The sequence below is a fragment of the Staurois parvus genome, unplaced genomic scaffold, assembly GCF_062004578.1.
Source record: "Staurois parvus isolate SC_StPar_1 unplaced genomic scaffold, SC_StPar_1.0 ptg000544l, whole genome shotgun sequence".
Taxonomy (NCBI): domain Eukaryota; kingdom Metazoa; phylum Chordata; class Amphibia; order Anura; family Ranidae; genus Staurois; species Staurois parvus.
In genome coordinates, this window is record NW_028318340.1 from 5,172,942 (window position 1) to 5,196,178 (window position 23,237).

The following is a 23,237-nucleotide window of genomic DNA, read 5'->3' on the forward strand; positions in this document are numbered from 1 at the left end:
ATGAACCATATTGTTTTTTCTTCCGTTTATTCTAACTAACTTGCCTGACATTTAATCTAGTTGCTTCCAGTATGTTAGACTTTAACAGTGCGCACTGATTACTTACTCCTGTCATTTTACTCCAGCCTTTCACTTCATTTTTTAGAGATTCATCAATTTCAGCAAAATTTGTCCTTATGAAATCTAAAATTTTGTTTTTGTATATGATTTTTCAGTTTTTATTTTAATATCAAACCAAAGACATTGATGATCACTAGAACCCAAATTTTCTCCCACCTCAACATTACACAGTCGATCTCCATTTGTCAGTACTAGGTCTAGGATATGATCACCTTGGGTTGGACTTTTTACTAACTGTTTTAGAGAAACCCCATTCAGAGCTTCCATTACAATGGGTATTACATTGTGTTTGAGGGCTTGAAAATTCAATTACTGTATTTTTTTTTACTGAAACTATGTGTTTGATAAACAGTTGCACAAATATTGTGCAACATAAAAAAAAATATTTTTAGTTTATTCTACAGGGCTGCTGCTTTCAGAAAATATACTGTTTGGGAGTTTTAAGTAATTTTTCTAGCCAAAAAATGCAGGATTTTAACATGTGCCTGTAAGACTGCGAAATTGCAGATGTGAAGTGGTTAAGAAGTTTTTTGGTACAATCCGAGATAACTGAAAGAAGCCCCACTGCACCCACAAATATCACCATAAAGCTGAAATAGATGGTTGAGTGGGATGTGAACTGCATACTTGTTCATTATGGCACACTTACCACCTAGTGTGCCTTTCTCCAGTGGTGACAGGTTCACGACCCAATCTCTCTTTCGTCCAACATTTCCCTGCCACTCCTTCCAGTTTCCACAATACTACTCTTCAGCCAAGGGATGGCCACTTATGATGTAATTCTTTTAAATGGCTACAGGATTTGCATTGTTCTTGGCACTATTCACTATGAACAAAACTGCCAGGCGCATGGGACAATTTTGTTTTTAATTTCTCTTTTGCCAAAAACTCCTAGCATTTTTTTAATTTGGGCATTCAGTTCCATTCAGTTTTGCCTTTCCAACTGATTCCAATGCAATTTGATATGTCCCCATTATACACCCCATATAAACAATAAAAAAACGGTTTTAGAAATAATACTTTGACAAGGTTTACAAAGGCTTTTAAAGATAATCCAAGCCACTTTGTTAAAAACGCACAGCAACTGTCTGCATTAGAAATCACATAAATTTGTGCTGAGACTCTTCTGGGGCCACTTTCGTTTAAACTGCTCGGAGCAGCAATTTGCCCAGCCACTGACATGATCCTTTTATTCGTTTGTTCTATAAGTGTTTTTTTATGTAGAGGATATTATTAAGACCCTCCCACAGGCCTGATCAGCAGTGGTATAGCAATGCTGTTTTTGAACAGTCTGAGCTGTTTTTACAGTTTTTGGAGTATGGGACCCAAGTAGAGGGCTTTAGAATATACATTTATTTGCCTTTTAGTAGCTGACTACAACTGGGTTTAGCTAATGGCATTCTAGCACATTAGGAGAAAAGGAACTCCAAACAGGTCACTTTCACTGAAGTCTCTCATCCCCCACGATTAATGTTTGTGAAGCACCATTCTATGCACCTTTTTCTACATGTAACATACAGTAACTGAATGTAAAAATTTAAAAAAAATCACAAACCTTAGACCAACATTAGCATGACAATTGACCAAATGAGGATATACGGTACATCCTTCTGTCAAAGGAGAGTTTGTGACTTACTTAGCGTATGCTACCTATAACATATACAATTTCCCAAGTAATTTTTTTTTTTATTCTTCTTCTATATTCTTTTACTCTAGAATCTATATTCTATTATTCTTCTATATTTTTCATGATTTGGGAAATTGTATATGTTATAGGTAGCATAGGCTAAGTAAGTCACATATCGGTACACTTTTAGGGGTGAAGGTGTAATTTTACGCTATAGGGTTTAATTCTAGATTTAGATTCTATTTAGGTTGATACTGTAATTTCTATACAAAGGAGTAGGGCTTTTTTTTTTCCTTGTTTATACTTACCTAGGTGGATGCCAGGTCCAATGCTGCATTTGTCCCCCTTCGCCTCTAAGGGTGAGAACTCAGCGACCACATGACCACTGAGTTCTCTCTGCTCTGAGCAGTCACCGCTGTCTGCTCTACCCCCCCAGCGCTCACTGGAGTGCTGGGCTGTGAATGGGCAAGGAGTGGCTGGCTCAGGCTCTCAGTGATTTGCTGAGAGGCTGAACCAGGTGCCGCTCCAGACTTTGGGGTGGATCCAGACTTTAAAGTTGGATCTTTCCCAAGCCTGGACCGGCTGAAAGACATCAGCTGACAGTGGACTTCAGCCCACCATCCGCTGAAACCGGGTCACAGGAGTGCAGAACCAACTGCACTCCTGTGATCCACAGGAAAAGTACAGCCAAAAGAGCTTTGGCTGTACTTCTCCTTTAAAGTCTTTGGCTTTCCAGACATAGTGGGCTTAAAGTGATATTAAAGTCTTATTTATTTATTTTTTTAATAGTAAACATGTTATACTTACCTGCTCTGTGCAAGGATTTTGCACACAACAGCCTTGATCCTCCTCTTCTCAGCTCCCCAACCAGTGCTGTGGGCTCCTCCTGCTTGTTGACTGCCCCATAGCAAGCTGTGTACTTGCTCCCGAGTCCCACTGTGTGTGTTCATAAAAAACAAAGAACAAGGTTCAGCCCGCCCCTACTCCCTCCTCATTGGCTGTGAGTGACAGCAGTGGGAATCAATGGCTCCCGCTTCTGTGTCTCAGCCAATAAGATCAGGTAAATATTAGGGGGGCTGCGGGGAGAGCAGCATACCTTCAGGCTTTACATCTACTTTAAGATCTGGAACATTATTAACAGTAATTGATACATATTTAAGTAAAGTAGTAGTCTGTAATTTAATTGTATGTTCTTTCCGTGTTACTGAAGTAGATCAACATAGTGTTTTTGGTAGCTGGTATTCAAAAATATAAATATATCACAAAATATAAAGGCGGGTTAACTTATTAGTGAGCTCAAAGATCGAACCTAATAATAGTGTGGGAGTAAACCATAAAATAATGTATAGCAAAAAGAGTAGTAGTTGCCAGAAACGGACTACCAAAGTTGGTAATGAACACCCAAGCAATGTTGCTCATACAGTATGTAAAATCACATATTTAGGGATTTTTTTTCCTACAAGGGATTAATAAAAATATGTGATTTTACATATGAGCTACATTGCTTGGGTGTTCATTACCAACTTTGGTAGTCTGCTTCTGGCAACTACTACTCTTTTTGGTAGCTGGCCCTATTTTAATTGGTGCCAGTATAACAGGTGGTAGGGCAATGCACAGATGCATTGATACACAATTCTTTACCTTCACATCGGATGTGTCTCTTTGGCAGTTTCTCCACGATCTTGCCACAGCAGAGAATGTTCGATCCGGATGGTCAAACTTGCTTTCATTGACATTAAGAAAAAATGTAGTGAAAGGTTCCTACAAAAAAAAAAAGAAATATTTGTGTGAATGGTGAGAGTATATAATTCAAAGGAAATTTCTGTATATTTTTTGGTTTATGTTTTTGATTTTTTTCCTTTTTTTTAATTTATTAGATTTTGAAAATAAAGCAAGTTCCCTTTTGAACTTATAATCACGTAGAGCTCATATGAAAAACACTGCCTACAGCACAACAAAAAAAAAGTTTAATAAAAGCAGTAGATTTTCACCCTAAGTCAGCAATCAGAGTTGCAAATACGCCAATTATGTTAAAGCTGTTGTATGGCTCCACAGCTTGCCTTTGCCCACAGTTGGTGGTAGATTATACCAGCATGCTGCCTATATGATCTGCTTACATAGCTTTTAAATAATAAATTATATTTACTTAAACATGCACAGTTGGCCACAGTCTAGTAATAACTTACACTAAAATTGCATACTCTAGCATTACATTACAGAGAAGGGAAGTAGTCTCTAAAATTTGTAAAGAATGTCAGTTACTGTGTTTGTAGGTTTCATAAACATGCACACAAATGTGCTACAGAATTACAGTATTATTATTATACACTATTTATAAAGCGCCAATAGTTCGCTCAGTGCTGTACATTACAATGGAGGACAGAACAATAACAATACAATACAATGCAAAACATGAGGGGATCGAGGGCCCTGCTCTTTTGAGCTTACAATCTAGGAGGGAGGGGATGGTGGCACAAGAGGAGAAAGCTGTGGGGGATGGAGTGGTAGAAAGAGTGGAGGAGGTTGGCAAGTTAGCAGGGGGTGGGGTAGGCTTCCCTGAAGAGGTGGGTTTTCAGGGTGCGCCGAGAGGAGAGTAGGTGATAATCTGATGGGTTGGGGCAGGGAGTTCCAGAGGATGGGTGACACCCTGGAGAAGTCCTGGAGGTGGGCATGGGAGGAGGAGACCAGGGAACTAGAGAGAAGGAGGTCTTGTGAGGAGCGGAGTGTGCGTGCTGGGCGGTACTTTGATATTAGGTCAGTGATGTAGTTCGGGGCAGTATGGTGGACAGCTTTGTACGTCAGTGTTAGGATTTTGAATTTGATCCGTTGCGCAATCGGAAGCCAGTGGAGGGATTGGCAGAGGGGGGTGGCGGAAACGGAGCGGTTGGAAAGGTGAATGAGTCTGGCAGCCGTATTCAGGATCGACTGAAGCGGGGATAGCCAGTGGCGAGGCAGGCCAGTAAGGAGGGAGTTACAGTAATCGAGTCGTGATATGATGAGGGAGTGGATGAGCTGTTTAGTGGTTTCTGGGGTTAGGAACGTGCGTATTTTGGCGATGTTGCGGAGGTTGAGTCTGCATGAGTTTGTTAAAGATTGGACTTGGGGCTGGAAGGATAGGTTGGAGTCCAGAATGACACCAAGTACTCTGGCCTGTGGGGCGGGTTTGATGCTGGCGTTGTTGGACATGATGGAGAAGTCAATGGGGGTGGTGTGCGGGCTGGGGGGAAGACAAGAAACTCAGTTTTGGAGAGGTTCAGTTTAAGGAAGTGGAGCGACATCCAGTCTGATATGTCGCTCAGTAGGTGTGTGATTCGGGCGGACACTGAGGGGGTGAGGTGGGGGGTTGAGAGACAGATTTGTGTGTCATCGGCATATAGGTGGTAGTTGAAGCCGTGAGAGTGTATGAGTTGGCCAAGGGAGGAGGTGTAGATGGAGAAGAGAAGGTGCCCGAGGACAGAGCCTTGAGGGACCCCAACAGAGAGGGGGAATTAGGGGGAGGTGGTAGCATTATAGGTAACGCTGAAAGAGCGTTGTGACAGGTAGGATGAGAGCCAGGAGAGAGCGGATTCTCTGAGGCCGAGGGAGTGTAGTTTATTGAGGAGGAGGGGGTGGTCGACTGTGTCGAAGGCCGCAGAGAGGTCAAGGAGTAGGAGCACTGAATAGTGGCCAATAGCTTTGGCGGTTAGAAGGTCGTTGGAGAGTTTGAGTAAGGCAGTTTCGGTGGAGTGTAGGGGACGGAAGCCGGACTGTATGGGATCGAGGAGGTTGTTGTCATTGAGGTGAGAGCTTAGGCGGGTGTAGACTAGGCTCTCGAGGAGTTTGGATGTGAAAGGGAGCAGGGAGATGGGTCTGAGGTAAAAAAAAAATACTTTACTTATAATTACACATGGCCTAGATTACAAAATATCTCACAGCATCTATATATCTATGTAAGTGGCTAAAAGTGTGCTAAGCCCAATGGACCAATATTATCTGCCTTTCTCAACCTTTTTATCCTGAAAGATGCAACTTTCTGGTCTCAAGGAACTTCTGCTAATAATTACTATATCTACAGTTCATGCTATATTAAGGTAATGGTCAATGGGAAGAGTGCGCCTTACATTTAGAATCAGTAGATGAAATTGCAGATAGCTAAAAGGATCATTGGTGTTGGTAATTAGTTAGATAAGAGGAAGATATTGTTCATTGCTAATACACACCTAGCTACCTCTGAAGGAGCCCCCATGGTTGCAAGGAATCTTGGTTGAGAAAGCCTGCACTAATGTCTCAGTTAAAGGCAAAGTGTCTCAGAGCTTCACAACCCATGACCCTATGCAAAACCTGTGCAGAAATAAACACAGCGGCTGCCATTGCTATCCTTTTTTAAACTGTAGGCTCCAGGGCCATGATTTTGATCATGACTTTAATACCTAGTAAATGGAGATTCTTAATTCTCAACTCTGTATACCTGGTTAGTTTCACTGACTCAACAGGCAAGAAAAAGAGATGACACCTTCTAGCCTTTTAAGTTGTTGTACCTTTAAATAGGATGAGATTAACTCCAAGTGAACTAAACTCAATTTAAACTCTAAGGCAGTGCACAGCGTAGTGGATTTCCACAAAACAGCCCCAATCCTCCTCTCCTCAGGTCCCCTGCTGGTGCTCCAGACCCCTTCCTCCTGCCAAGTGCCCCCACAGCAAGCAGCTTGCTATGGGGGCCTGCAGGCTGCTGCTCTGTGTGTCCATCACACACACAGATGTGGCTCGGCCCCATCCCCTCACTCTCTGCATATTGGCTCACTGTCTGTGATTGACAGTAGTGGGATCCAATGGCTCCTTCTGCTGTCTCAGTCAATGAGGAAGGAGAGACCCAGGATGGGGCTCAAGTAAGTTTGGGGGGGCTGCACACAGAAAGCTTTTTACAGTCACGCATAGAATGAATGAAGGTAAAAAACCTTGAACCTTTAAAACCACTTTAATGGCAGCTGAAAAAAGCAAGGTCAATGAACTGCCAAGTTTGCCTACCAGTGATGCCTGAATCACAAGGATGGCTGAACAATATAAAAAAAATCATTAAAATAAGGCAGTTCAAAAATATAATTTAGTTGCACATTAAAACGCTTTCCTGCTGCCCTATAGAAGAAATACTGCTACAGGGCGGCGCAAAATCACGTGTATATATACGCGTGATTTTGCATTTCCTGGTAGGGGGCGTGCATGCGCCCTACTCGCACCGCCATTGGTGGCCTCAGCTGTCGATCATCGGGTCCCAGCTGGTGATTCCCTGCGATTGCCAAGTATCACTGATGGGGGAGAGACCTGTGTATAAACAATACAGATCACTCCCCTGTCAGCTCCTGCACATTGCTTTGTATTGTTCTGCACAGCACAGCCATACAAAGCAATGTGCTTACACAGTGAAAGACACACACAGCACACAGTAAAACAGCACACAGTTAACCCTTTCGATTGCCTTGATGTTCACCCCTTCCTGCCCAGTGCCATTAGTAGAGTGTCAGTGCTTTTTATGAGCACTGATCACTCTATTAGTGTCACTGGGGATGTCAGTGACAGTTAGTCAGTTCACCCCCAGTGTCAGAATACCTGCCGCAGTCCTGCAATAAGTTGCTAATCGCCGCCAATACTAGTATATATCTAAAAAATTCCACTATATATACCGCCATTTGTATACGCGATAACTTTCACATAAACCAATTAATTTACATGTATTGAGATTTTTTTTTTTTCTTTTAGCAAAGACATGTAGCAGAGTACATTTTGACCTAAATTTATGACGAAATTTGGTTTTTAAAATTTTTTTACTGAACATGTTTAATAGCAACAAGTCAAAAATATTAATTTCTTCTCAAAATTGTCAGTCCTTTTTTGTTTATAGTGCAAAAAATAAAAAACACACAGGCTACCAAATACCATCGAAAGAAAGCTCCATTTGTGGGAATAAAAAGGATGTAAATTTCATTTGGGTGCAGTGTTGCATGACTGTGCAATTGGCAGGTAAAATAACATAGCGCCGTATTGAAAAAAATGGCCTGGTCAGGAAGAGGGGAAAATCCTCTGGAGGGCAAGTGGTTAAGCTGATCACCTAGAGCTCATCTTGAACATTTAGTGTGCAGACAAATGACGCCTAATACTTTATCAGCTATTTCAGATTGAGGAGAAGCTGTCCTGTGTCTGGCAGTAATATTTGAGAATGGGAAGTCACTATCCTGCAGCATTATATTGCTCTTTATAATAATAAGATTACAATAGATATCAGTGTTGAAAATGCCTCTTGATTTTAGGCAGTTCTCTGTGAGATTCATCAAGGGTTCCTTTATATAAGCTACCTGGTACTCTAGGTTTAGTGGCCCTTTAAACTTCATGACCTTGTTATTTCAGCACACTCTATAACATTTATGGCTTGCAAACTTAGCAGCTGTAACATTTACTCTGAATTCCAACTATTACTAATAACACTAGTATAAACATGCATATTTTATGTTCACCATCAGTAATGGCCAGATAAACCTAAGCTTCTTTAAATATACTAGCAGATCGAGGAGTGATGTGGCTTTGGTACAATGCTGTTTTTGGCTTGCATGCTGAATTCATAATGAGCTTGGGGTCACCTAGTTTGCCCCAGGGGCCCTAACAGCCTGTATCCCATACAAACAAACTTTTATTATGGAACTGGACGTTATTTTTCTTTGGGAACATTTGGATAAAGTTACAAGAGAACGTGGGAAAGCTAGGAGCCCATGTATCTGCTCACCTTGTCAAGTAACAGAGAGGTACAGTCCGACAGAGTGTGTACATTTATGTGCTGTGAAACTGATAGGCAATCCCAATCCACAGAAACATAGTAATGGGCAATGATTGGCAGAGAGGCTTCCATGTCTTCATAACCAGATACAAAAGTTACATCCAGACTTTAAAAGCCTACTAGTAATAACTGGTGCTTCTTTTATAACATCTGGAGCACACTTTTTAAGTTACTCTTGTACATTTTTCAGAAAAAAAGATTTGTTATGTGACCGTTTTTACTTTGCATTACAACACAAACAATTTATAAAAAGCGCAACAACAAAAACAAAATAAAGTTTTATCATATTTACAAAACAAAATCAGTAGCAACCCCTCCTCACCCCTTTCCAAGCTCACTAGCACTCTCTGCAGTGTCTAAAAAGATATAACACCCACAAAGCATGTGTATGTATTTAAAAGAACAGTTGCCCTAATTAACCACTTGCTGCCTGCCCTCAGTACATGTACTGCAAGCAAGCGGCACAGGCAGGCCACACTGTGACTGGACACAGCACAAGTTTGGCAGCTTATTTCAGCCAATGATTTTGGCTGAAATCGGCTGATCTGCTGTGTCCAATCACACACAGAGTTGTGTTTACAAAACACAACGCCAGCCATAGAGTAGAGTAAAAGGAGAACATATTACCCACATTACACATTGTTAGGCAGACAACCCCCTTTTTGCCCCAGATGTTAACTCATTCCCAGCCAGTGTCATTATAACAGTGACAGTGTACAGTATTAGCACTGATCATTGTATTAGTGTCACTATTGATGCGAGTGTCAGAGCAAATCCCAGCCAGAGTCAGCTAGTGCCAGATTGCCCGTCACACTAGTCGCTGATCATCGCCATTACCAGTATAGCATCATAGCTGTGGAAATTTTAGTATATTTCCCATATTTTATAGATGCTTTCGCACAAACCAACTTGACAAGCTTGCCAAACTCTGTACCCTGAGTTAAAAATGTCACAGGCATGGCATCTAAACAGCCCCATCCAGTTGTTATTTTACAGTTCAGGTGGACGGTTGGTAAAACTGCAACCCAGCCGCCTGTTTTTACCACCCCCAACCGCACATCTGATAGAAATCTATGAAAAACATGCAAACTCTGAATTCACAGAACTAGATAATCTTTAATTGCCTTAATAACCATTATTTATTTAGGAATGACAGCCAATAAATTCTGAAAAGAAAATGGAGGCAAAAACATGCGTTTTAATTTAAAGGAGAAGTACAGCCAAACCTTGTTTGGCTGTACTTCTCCTGTGGATTACAGGAGTGCAGTAAAGTGTGCAGGTTTGTGACCCGTTTTCACCCAACAGCAAGCTAAAGCCAGCTATCGGCTGAAATCACAGAGTTGGTCCAGGCTGGGGAAGGATCGAAACCATAGGGTCGGGATCCACCATGAAGCAGGAACTGCTGAGAGCTTGAGCCAGCCACTCCTGCCCCCTCCACAGTCCAGTACTCCAGTGAGCCTTAAGGTGGAGGGAGTAGAGCAGAAAGCCAGCGACAGACAGTCACCAGCTCTATGCTCAGACTGGCAGGGAGAACTGAGCGATCAGCTGCGTTTGATCGCTCAGTTCTCACCCTTAGAGCTGGTGGGGGATCGATGCTGCATGCACCTAGGTAAGCATAATAATAATAATTTTAAAAAAAGCCATACTTCTTTTAATGGACTGAGCCTAATGTGTCCTAATACCAGGTACATTTGTTCCTCTATGGGGCCATACCTCAGAAAAGCAACTTGTTGAGGTTTGATAAAGGAATTTAAAAATCTCAGCTCTCATGGTCCATCAATGTACCTATATAAAGCATGCTGCTTGTAAGCTCAGTGTCAAGAACATGTAACAGAGATACATAGTTTATTAAAGCTCATCAATCAATATTGATAAATGTTTAAAAAAATCAGTATAAAGCTTTGGCAAGGTGTACATTAAAGTGAAATTATTTAACACTAGCATGCATTAAGATTATGCAAGTGCTGCTTTCATGGCATTTTACTTACACATATCTAGCATTTTTAACACTACAAATTTGTAAAATATGTGTTCCTAATCTCTGAATCATGTTCTTTTCTCCATTATCCGCAGCGACCGTAAATGAATATTTTCTTACATAGATGTGTCAATCAAGCAAGTATTACTCAGAATATTTTACATTTTCAAGTCACTCTGGTATTTGATTTCACCGATAGCCTTTTGAGATTCTGTAAGAGGTGAGCAGACACCTGACAGCTTAAATGTATTCACAATTAGAGGCAGCGAGGTGATCACGGTTAAGCTAAAACTGCATGGTGCATTCTGTTACATTCTTGACTGAAGTGACTTAGCAAGCTGGAGGGGACAGGGGAGTTAAACAAAGAGAAACAGAATTATCTGAGGTCACACGCTTGTCAATATCATATAAATATATATATATACACACACACACACAGTGGATATAAAAAGTCTACACACCCCTTTTAAAATGTCAGGTTTCTGTGATATAAAAAAAAAAAAGAGACAAATATAAATCATTTCAGAACTGTTTCCACCTTTAATGTAACCTATAGACTGTACAACTCGGTTGAACAACAAACTGAAATTTTTTTAGGTGGAAGGAAGTAAAAATAAAAAACTAAAATAATATGGTTGCATAAGTGTGCACACCCTTAAACTAATACTTTGTTGAAGCACCTTTTGATTCTATTACAGCACTCAGTCTTTTTGGGTAGGAGTCTATCAGCATGGCACATCTTGATTTGTCAATATTTGCCCACTCTTCCTTGCAAAAACACTCCAAATCCGTCAGATTGCAAGGGCATCTCCTGTGCACAGCGCTCTTCAGATCACCCCACAGATTTTCAATTGGATTCAGGTCTGGGTTCTGGCTGGGCCATTCCAAAACTTTCATCTTCTTCTGGTGAAGCCGTTTCTTTGTTGGTTTGGTTGTATGCTTTGGGTTGTTGTCATGCTGAAAGATGAAGTTCCTCTTCATGTTCAGCTTTCTAGCAGAAGCCTGAAGGTTTTGTGCCAATATTGACTGGTATTTGGAACTGTTCATAATTCTCTCTACCTTGACTAAGGCCCCAGTTCCAGCTGAAAAAAACAGCCCCAAAGCATGATGCTGCCACCACCATGCTTCACTGTGGGAATGGTGTTCTTTTGGTGATGTGCAGTGTTGTTTTTGTACCAAACATATCTTTTGGAATTTGGGTCAAAAAGTTCAACCTTGGTTTCATCAGACCATAAACACATTTTCCCACATGCTTTTGGGAGACTTCAGATGTGTTTTTGCAAACTTTTGCCAGGCTTGGATGTTTTTCTTCATAAGAAAAGGCTTCTGTCTTGCCACTCTACCCCATAGTCCAGACATATGAAGAATACGAGAGATTGTTGTCACATGTACCACACAGCCAGTACTTGCTAGATATTGCTGCAGCTCCTCTAATGTTGCTGTAGGCTTCTTGGCAGCCTCCCAGACCGTCTTTTCATCATTTTGGAGGGACATTCAGTTCTTGATAATGTCACTGTTCCGCCATATTTTCTCCACTTGATGATGATGGTCTTCACTGTGTTCCATGGTATATCTAATGGCTTGGAAATTCTTTTGTACCCTTCTCCTGAGTGATACCTTTTAACAATGAGATGCCTCTGCAGACCATGGCTTTTGCTGTAGGATGCGACTAAGAAAATGTCACGAAAGACCTACTAGAACAGCTGAACTTTATTTGGAGTTAATCAGAGGCACTTTAAATGAAGGCAGGTGTGTACTGACTCCTATTTAACATGATTGTGAATTTGATTGCTTAATTCTGAACACAGCTACATCCCCAGTTATAAGAGGGTGTGCACACTTATGCAACCACATTATTTTAGTTTTTTATGTTTACCCCTCCCTTAAAAGATTTTTGTTTGTTTTTCAATTGAGTTTTACAGTTTATAGGTCACATTAAAGGTGTAAAAAGTGGAGAGAGGAGAACCTTCAACAAGACCAACCATATCTGCAGCACTCCACCAATCAGGCCTGTATGGTAGAATGGCCAGACGGAAGCCACTCCTCAGTAAAAGGCAAATGACAGCCCACCTGGAGTTTGCCAAAAGGCACCTGAGGGACTCTCAGACCATGAGAAACAAAACTCTCTGGTCTGATGAAACAAAGATTGAACTCTTTAGCCTGAATGCCAGGAGTCATGTCTGGAGGAAACCAGGAACCGCTCACCACCTGGCCAATACCATCTCTAGACTGAAGCATGGTGGTGGCAGCATCATGCTGTGGGGATGTTTTTCAGTGGCAGGAACTGGGAGACTAGACAGGATCGAAGGAAAGATGAATGTAGCAATGTACAGAGACATCCTTGAAGAAAACCTGTTCAAGAGCGCTCTGGACCTTAGACTGGGGTGACGGTTCATCTTTCAACAAGAAAACGACCCTAAGCACACAGCCCATATAACAAAGGAGTGGCTATGGGCCAACTCTGTGAATGTCCTGGAGTGGCCCAGCCAGAGTCCAGACTTAAACCCGATTGAACATCTCTGCAGAGATCTGAAAATGGCTGTACACCGACGCTCCCCATCCAACCTGATGGAGCTTGAGAGGTACTGCAAAGAAGAATGGGAGAAATTGCCCAAAAATAGGCCAAGCTTGTAGCATCATACTCAAAACGACTTGAGGCTGTAATTGAGCAAAGGCTGTGAATACTTATGTACGTGTTTTTTTGTTTTTTTTAATTTTTAATAAATTGCAAAGATTTCAAAATGAACTTCTTTCACGTTGTCATTATGGGGTGTTGTTTGTAGAATGTTGAGGGAAAAAAATGAATTTAATCCATTTTGGAATAAGGCTGTAACATAACAAAATGTGGCAAAAGTTAAGCGCTGTGAATACTTTCTGGATGCACTGTATATACAGTATATATACATACACACACACACTGGACACTTTATTAGGTACACCTTGCTAGTACCGGATTGAACCCCCTTTTGCCTTCAGAACTGCCTTAATACTTCATGGCATAGATTCAACAAGGTGTTGGAAATATTCTCCAGAGATTTTGGTCCATATTGACATGAGTTACTGTTGCCTTTCTATCATCTCGAACCAGTCTGCCCATTCTCCTCTATCCTCTGACATCAACAAGGCATTTTCATCCACACAACTTCCACTCACTGGATAGTTTCTCTTTTTTCGGACCGTTCTCTGTAAACCCTAGAGATGGTTGTGCGTGAAAATCCCAGTAGATCAGCAGTTTGTGAAATGCTCAGACCAGCCCGTCTGGCACCAAGAACAATGCCATGTTCAAAGTCACTTAAAGTGGCGCTCCACCCAAAAGGAGAAGTTCCACTAGTCCCCTGCTCCCCATTAGGGATTGGCACCTTTGGGGAGCGGGGGGGGGGGTGAGTGGGTACCCGAAATTGACCGGTACCTGCTCCCACTTCCTCTGCGATCGCTAAGCAGTCAGAAGCAGAAGTTGCCAGTTGTCCTCCTCCCTCTCTCCCTGTAGTCTTCTGAGATACGTGACAGGTCAGGTCACAAAAGACTTCAGAAAGCACAGCACTGAAGATGAAGGTGCCAAGAACACCAAATGGCCAGTGAAACGGGCTGTGGGGAGGACAACGGAGGATCGAGGGACAGGTGAGTGGCTGTTTTTATAAAAGTCAGCAGCTACAGTTTTTGTAGCTGTTGACTTATTTTTTTTACAGTATGACTGGAACTCTACTTTAAATCCCCTTTCTTCCCCATTCTGATGTTTGATTTGAAATTCAGCAAGTAGTCTTCACTACGCCTACATGCCTAAATGCATTGAGTTGCTGCCATGAGATTGGCTGATTAGCAATTTGTGTTACAAAGAGATTGAACAAGTGTACCTAATAAAGTAGCCGGTGAGTGTATGTGTGTGTATATATAGTATCATATACAGTATACCAGGGGTTGTAAAAAGCACAACCAATGAGAAGTTATTTCTTGACTGATATGGCTATAGGTTTCTATAGGTTACTGCACTTTTTATTCCCATAGTTCTGTTCCTTGAGGAAAAAGCCTGCTAGTCAAATTTAAAAACCACTAACACTGCAGCACAGAAAAATACATGTAAACAATGAAGATGTGGTCCAGAAACCTAATCAGATTCCTTGCTCCCCTTTTCTTACACCACATTTGGTCTTCTAAAATACGCTAAATTCACTGTACTTCTGATCTTTTCCTTAGCAGTGTTTTAGCAACAGCAGGCTGCAGATGCAGCATTGGGGACACTCATGCACATTTTATCAATGCTGTCACTAAAGCTAGTCATACACTTTTAGATCCCTCTCATTCAGTTCCCACTACCTGAAATCTGCATAAATAATGTTCCCTTGTACAAAGCCCTGTGCTAAGGGTACATAAGTATATGAACTCCTCTTTGAAACCCAGCAGCTGACACTAGGAATAACTGCTGTGTCTCAATCCTGGCTGTCAGTGACAGTTAGGCCTTACTGACAATTTGGGAACCAATCTGAATGGTTCCCGTTCATCATGTGATGTGATCACTATGTCATTTCCGTGCAGACTGGAAGCTCCCTTGACAAAAATGAAAGACTTTAGTCTGCGGATGAACATTGCCACCCTCGGGCTGCAGTTTCCTCTGCAGTTCCAGGAATTTTATAGTTCAACTTTCATTTACTGTACAATTACTGCATTATTTTAACAAATAATAACTTAAAACATTTTTTTACATGATATCTGTGTGTTTTTCAGCCTGCAATAAAATCAAAGCAGTTTTTTTTTAATTAAAATGGTTTCTAAAACATCAAACTTATATGTCCTTAAAAATATGTATAACAATAAAGTTGATGCTGCTAAATTTGACATGGGTTGCAATGACCTCTGGTAGATAAGTGCCAATTCACATATATGCAGATTGGAATGCGATTTGAACCGTATCCAATCTGCATGACATGTGAACTAACATTGCTTCCTATGGTGCCTGTTCATATATGTCTGGTGCTTTGGCGGTGCGGACTCAGTGCGGAAGTGAAAAAGAGTCCTGTCTGATTTCTGAGCAGTGCAGTCCAGTACAGGTGAGGATTACGGGCTATTGACTTCTATAGGAACCGTTTCTAAGCCCTGGTTCACACTGGATGTGACTTACCATGCGATTTGCATGCCAAGTCCGCAATTGGTGTGGTGATATCGGTGCGGTTCCAACTTGGTTGGAGCCGCACCGATTTCAAAAGTTGTACATGTGTATCAAATGTCTTGCAAATCGCACCTGAAATCGGCGGGTCCCCCGGCTTTGAAATCAAGACTTCACTGCAAGTCGCAAAACTTCAAAGTCGGGCTTGATGTGAACGGATGGTGAACCGCACATGTCATCAGTTGTGAACAGGATAAAATCCTGACATGAACCTGATGTAAACCTGACCTGAACCGCTTAACAATTACTGTATCAATTAGCTGTGAAACCTGATCTTCAATCTACACCGCACATGTGTGAATCAGCACTCAGGGATAATAAAATAACAGAAATATCACAGAGAACTGTAAAAATGTGAAAGTTATATAAAAAATTAGTTTAAGTTAAATATTGCAATAATCCAAAATATACGCTCATCAAAACTACACTATTTGACATTGAGGAGATATTATGCAATGTAATAATAATCTTGTATGTTTATCTTCCTCAATGGATGAAGAACTTTCATTCAGAGGACAAATAACATTTCCACTTTTGCCGATGTAGTATTTTCCGAATAATTGGAAAAACTTATGTAACGGATATTACATTGTGACATTACATAGTACATACACTACATTTCTGGAAGTTCAGATATTAGGTTTACATTCAATTCCTCAGTGAAGTTAGCTAGAAATAATTCATTCAGATTTATAGAAATTAACACATATTTGAACACTGAGAAAAAAAGATAAAATATATACTTACGATTCGAACAAGCCAACATAGCGTGAAGGTGGAGGTGGAGTAATGTGTATTGTAATGATAAGGTGGAGTCTGGTCATCCTCCCACGTCTCATAGCGCTCTGCATAAAACACTGCTCTCTTTGGATTCAAAGCACCAATAGGCTATGAAAACACAGAACAATTGATATTTTAGTTTTATATAATATTTTTACAAAATTTATGAACAACTCCAGACAAAAACAACATGAACTATGAATGCCACCCAGGAAACACAACAAATATGTCAAAGTCAGGGAATCCACTGAGTTTTACCAAATCTACCAAAGTCATGCTTTGGTACCTCCTTCTAATGCATCCAAAATTGTGCTTCAACTGAAGGATATATTAACCTGAAATGTTGCTAAAGGGATCAACCTAACAGCGCAGCAAGCTGTATAGGGTGAATGTTAGGCTGAAAGCTGGAGCAATTTGTCAGGCAGGCTGGGTCCCATGGGTCACTTTAAATGCATAATTCCCATGTTTGAATGGAGTATATCTTTACAAAGCACATGATTCTGACACGCTGGAATCACTTACTTCACAAAAGCATGGCAATAATACCTCTCAAGCTCTGACTCATTAACAATCATGTAGCCTTCTTAGGAAACATACCAGTAATCCAAAGAGGAAATTGCAAGAAAAAAACTTTGATATCTGATTACAGCAATTACTTTTCAGATGCTGTCAAAGGAGTGTTGACACCTGACATCCTAATGAAATTGTATTAAACATCAACTAAGAGTGTCAAAAAATGTGGCAATACTGTGGTGCGTAATCAAACAACAGAATCTGACAAGATCAAAACAAAACCTGTTAACACTGACATACAGGACACATTCCAGCAAGATAAGCGACACCCTGATCGGCTTCATAAGCAGCTTTACAGAGCCCATAGTATGTTTTGAACAAATAGAGGGGGTACTTACAAAGGGTCTACCTGCAATATATGCCACTTTTGTAATAAATATGGTCTTCTGTGGCTTACGTTTTTTGTTCTCTTTGTATAAGCCAGTTCACTAGTTTAATTCAGCAGGGGAATGTGTCAAATTGCCCATTTCCCAGTAAACTGGGTGTTGTTTCATCTCTTAACCTGGCCACAGGCAGTAGACAGCAGCTGGAGGTTCATCAATGGTCTGAACCATGCAACCCATGATGACAGCTGCATGGTTAGCACAGTACAATAGTGCGATGGGAGCAGTGAGTACAATTATGTGCAGTAGTTTCTCCCCTTCTCCTCTGTTGCTCTGTTGCAGGTGCTTCAGTTCAGTAAGTATTTTTCTTTAATCACTTGCCTCCTGGTCAGAGTACTTTTACTGCAAGCAGGTGACACAGCGACATACTGGTACGTCGTCTAGTACATGCTCACTAGCACGTCCCTGGGACACGCAGCAGTGCTGTCCGGTGGACACAATGAACCATGGCTCTCGGTACCCGGCCACTGTGAGTGGCTTAGGTATCAAGTGATTGCTATGATTGGTCATAGCAATCGCATGATTACAATGTAAACAAAACAGTCTTGAATGGCCTCCAGGCTTTCTGTTGTGAAGTGGTGATTGGCCCACAGCTATCACATGGTACCTGACACCCTGTACCATGTAATTAGCTGTAGCCAATCACAGCATGTCAACAGAAAGCAAGCTGTCATTAATGGAGAGCCATTCTGGTATGAACGGAGGGATTCTAATGTGAGTGAGGGGAGGCTTCCAAGCTGAAAGAGAGACTGATGTGATGGAAAGACTTCTGATGTGAAACTACTTCTTGGAGCGTGTTTATGTATTTAAATTGTAATCATATATTAATTTATAAAAACTCTTTTTTTTTTCAGCCCATGAATACCTGTATAATATACAATGTGGCCCTTGTACTAAAAAGATTGGAGACCCTTGGTGTATATTAAAATGAATAAAACTACAAACTTCTAACTGAACACACTTTATACCCATAGCTCCCTTGCTGTCATACGATACTAGTTAAAGTCCTTTAAGTGTCTAAGCAGATGCCATTTTGTTGTAGATAATGTTTATCATGAATAACTTTTAATTTATAGAAGTACTATAAAAAGTACTCTTTGGATGATACAGTAATGTTTGAAGGTCAGTGAGTAAAGGCCACCTGAATTTGCTCTCATCATGTCCTTTTCTCAAAGAGTAAAAGAGTTGGATTAGGGAGGATTAGGAGAAAAAGAATCTGTAGCTGGGCTAGTTGCCCCAGGCCTGAAATTCTCACATCAGCCCTGGGACAGCCTGTGTGAAGAATGCCTTCAAACCAAATCAATACGCCTGCTGAAGTCTATCAGCAGAATAACACATCTAATGGAAAGTGACTTTGACTCACCCAGCATAGTTTGTAAAGCGCATTTAATGATGAAAACAGTTCATGCAGAATGGCTAATGTGTTCAGTGACACTAAGCAGCAATACTAAACAGTGAATTTGAAATCTACATTTTGTGAACTCACACTGGGACAACACAGTGTAGAAATATGAAAGGAAGAACACTCCAGCTCTACAAGGCACCTGTAGAGAGCGGTAATACCATCAGCATACAGCGATCAGCCATACCTTTATGACCACTAAGAGTTTAAGTGAATAAAATTGATTATTTCGTTACAATGGCACCTGAAAGTTGGTGAGATATATAATGCAGCAAGTAAATATGTTATCCATGAAGTTGATGTGTTGAAAGCAGAAAAAATGGTCATCGCAGTTTGTTGTGTATGGGTCTGTGTAGCTGCAGACTGGTCAGGGTGCCCAAGCTGACCCGTGTCCACATCCAAAAGTGCCTACAATAGGCAAGTGAGCATCAGAACTGGACCAGCAAGAAATGGAACAAGGTGACTTGGTCTGATGAATCACGTTTTCTTTCTATTTTGTGGATGGCCGGGTGTGTCGCTTACCTGAAGAAAAGATGGCATCAGGATGCAGTATGAGGAGAAGAAGGCAAGCTGGTGGAGACAAGGTGGTACTTTGGGAAATATTCTTGTTGTATTTAGGGTGGAACAACTTCTGCAGCTCCCCCCCCCATGATAGTGGACAGGGGATCCTCTCCTGTGAATGAACATCTGCAAGTACCGTCAACAGTTGCTACTGACGGCTTGTACTTCTCAATGGACTGAGAGCATGCTGGTGAGCACTCTTATAGTTCATTGATTATTCCTGCTATTCAGGATTAGTTCATAATTTGCCACAATATGCATTCATGTTAGATAAAAATATGTCCTGTACTCCAAATTACAGTACAGAAAACATGTAAAACTGTACCATCAATGGCCTATATAAACTTTAGGTTTGCTGTGGTACTGGCGCACAAGCAAAGAGTCCAATGCTGTTAGTTTCTCTTTACCAAATTAAACTTGGAAAAAATCTTAAGAACTGAAATTCATGGCTGAGTGACTTACTGTTGTTCTTACTGTACATAATGATGAAATGAAAGAGCATCTCATAGAGCTGCATTGGTTTTGCCAAAAGAATTCACACATCAATGCGCTCATTTGCATTATTACAGTAAGAAGCCTGCAGGCTTTATCACTTCCTGCAACACACTAATTTGAAGCATAATTGTTGTGCTTATCATCTCCTGCCATTCATACAGCCCATGTATTAACAAATATGATTTCTGGTGCTTGGTGTGAGGGTGGGTGTGATGCCTCACACTCCCGCCACCGCAAGTAACAGTGAACTTTAATGAACCCATGTGCAAAAGAGAACGCCACTCAATCTAGCGAGAAGAAAGCGAAACTCATGTACCACAGTGTCTAAAAATTGTGATTTTTAGGAAGGTTACATGTATCTTACATGTTCCCCAAGGAAAAGGCTCTTTGTTTATTGCCAGACAGGAAACTGATAAGACCGAAGTTGTCAGACTGGGGCATGCCTGGCATATGAATAAATAAAAAATCTACACTATCCAACATGATGATGATTAACATCAAATTAGTTATTTGGACCCTTAGTAGTAAATTATACACTTTTTTGTGCGTTGGAAAATTTCTATTTGCTCACCAGTGGATTCATTACTGTTTGAACCAAGACAATGGACAATATGTTATGCCAAAGCCCCAGCACCCTCCTGTCTTCAGCACATTCCTATTGGTTAGTGAGGATGCCAATCATCATAGATAAGCAAAAAAAAAAAAAAAACAACTCTACCTTAAAGCCCATTTTACTTAACTAAATCTGGCCCAGCAATACACCAGGTCCAAACTATTGTACAGAGTGCCCACATCACTTCCTGGGTGACTGGACACGTCCATTAGCTGTCAAGCAGCAGGGTACTCTCAGGCTTCAAAAGATGGCAGGATAACGCCACCATGAGAGGACCAATTGGCAACTGGCACAGGCTGCAGCACTGGATGAGGCGCTGATATGGGATGGCAAATTAATGTGGTGTTAAACTCAAAAACATAAACGTAATATATTGCAGCTCCCCAATCCTTAGATGTGGTGGCTGCATTAGTTCTCTTTTTTTAAGCTTTTTTCCTTTATTTCACCTGGTGATCCAGCCAGTAAAGCCAGGAATACATGGTAAGAAAATCGTAGGAAAAATTTTGTCAATCAAATGATCGACTGATTTTGATTTGGTTGATGAGCAGGATGTTATAACCGATAACAATATTGTGAACGAAAAAATCCGGTTGAACAACAGAGAAAAATTTTCTCGTTTCGCATGCGAATGACCGATTTTCTATGCGCTGGTTTGATGGTCATCCAAAAAAAAAAATCTATCAAGCGCTATCACGCAAAAGCGGAAACAGAAGATTACCCGGATGTTTATGTCCAACGATACATAAATCCAATTTATTCCAATTATGTCCAAGGATCCATAAATCCAATTTAATCCAATTAATTCCAAGGATTTATGTCCAATCGCTCGTTCTGGGAGGCAGGGCGTTGAACGCTTGTTCTGAGTGGAAGGGCGTGGCTACAAGGTCATACGCACATTGCAACACTTCCACTTGTACGGAAAACGGCAACACTATGTATTGCTCGACGAATAATTTTTTTTTATTAGTTAATGTGGGCCACAATTTCGACCAACGAATGAACGCCGATCGGTCGTCGGATGACCGATTGGTCGATTTTCTTACCGTGTATTCCTGCCATTACACACTTCCTGGCTTAGGGTGTCTGAATTCTGGATGAAGTAGTAATGCAGACACCTCTGGACAGCAGCATTGCCAGTCTGGGGGGAAGGTAGTGTTAGACTAGCAGATGTAAGTGATCCTGACTAACAAATTAAAGCTACACTCCAGCTAACACATTATAAGCAGTTACAGCAAACAGTTGTTATTCTTTTTGAGATAAAGGTTTTACATACAGTTGTGCTCAAAAGTTTGCATACCCTGGCAAAAATAGTGAAATTATGGCTTGAAATTGAAAATATGACTGATCATGCCGAAAAATGCTCTTTTATGGAAGGATGATGATCATATGAAGCCATTTATTATCAAATAGTTGTTTGGCTCCTTTTTAAATCATAATGATAACATAAATCACCCAAATGGCCATGATCAAAAGTTTACATACCCTGGAATGTTTGGCCTTGGTACAGACACACAAGGTGACACACACGGGTTAAAATGCCAATTGGAGGTTAATGTCCCACATCTGTGGCTTTTTAAATTGCAATTAGTGTCATTGTATAAATAGTCAATGAGTTTGTTATCTCTTACGTGGAAGCACTGACTATGCTAGATACTGAGCCATGGTGATTAGAAAAGAACTGTCAAAAGTCCTGCGTAACAAGGTAATGGAGCTTTATAAAGATGGATTTAAAAAGGAGCCAAACAACTATTTGATAAATGGCTGCATATGATCATCATCCTTCAATAAAAAGAGCATTTTTTGGCATGATCAGTCATATTTTCAATATCAATGCCAAAATTTCACAATTTCTGCCAGGGTATGCAAACTTTTGAGCACAACTGTAAATGAATAAAAGCTGACCATTGTAAGCACCCCTGTCAGTGTTAAATGGTTGAAAAATACCACTTACTGGCAGGATCACCAGTGAAAATAAACAAAAAAGCCTAAAAAAAGAAATTAATGCAGCTACTACATCTAAGAATTAGTGAGCTGCAATTTAATACATTTTTGTTTTAGGGTTTAATACCGCTTTAAGCAAATCAAAAAGGTGATAGTCTGTTAACTTTTTTAATGTGAGTGAGTGGGAGTACATAAAGAAGGGCAACAAAAACAGCAAGGTCTGCATTTTTTATGTGTTTTGTGTTTTAGGGAGGTGCCTGTTGTCTTGTGAGCGAAACCAGCAGAAATGCATCAATACCACAAGCACTGTTTTTTTGATGCAATGTTAATGTGTTCCTGCTGCATTTCCATTGAAGTCTGTGGAACCAAAAATGCAACCAGATGTGGGAAAAAAAAGTCCCTGACCCCTTCCAAAAACACACCGGTGGAAAACACGTGAAGGTGACCCATAGGTAACCATGTTAAATGGTCTGTAGTGTGTTTCTGTAAATCTGAAAATGCATTGGTGTGAACCAGGCCTAAGCATTCCCTTCCATAAACTACTCCCACTTTGGAAAAAGTGTCACCTTAAAGGCCCTAAAACAAGCTATACAATGTTTTTACCTATTGTATATGAAACAACACTCTTCTGAATAGAATAAGATAAAACATAGACAAAACCAGGGGCGGACTGACCATTTAGAAACTTGGAGGGCCCGGGGTCAGTAGGGGGGTCCATGAGATGCCCCTGGTACCTTTTTCATAGGCTTCTTTGAGTTTGGGCAAGGACACAACAATCATTATTTTTATATATATATATATATA

General features: G+C 40.8%; 1 protein-coding gene across 6 annotated transcripts in view; it reads right to left on the bottom strand.

The window, feature by feature from the left end:
* The window catches only part of NBEA (neurobeachin), an 881,324-nt gene that overhangs the window by 96,229 nt on the left and 761,858 nt on the right, over positions 1–23,237 (bottom strand). For all 6 annotated transcript variants that reach the window (XM_089690860.1, XM_089690861.1, XM_089690859.1 and 3 more), the window contains 2 exons: positions 16,433–16,573; positions 3,389–3,508 (listed from right to left, as the gene is read on the bottom strand). In XM_089690860.1, coding sequence (XP_089546986.1) covers positions 3,389–3,508; positions 16,433–16,573 — 261 coding nt within the window. The remainder of the gene's footprint in view (positions 1–3,388; positions 3,509–16,432; positions 16,574–23,237) is intronic.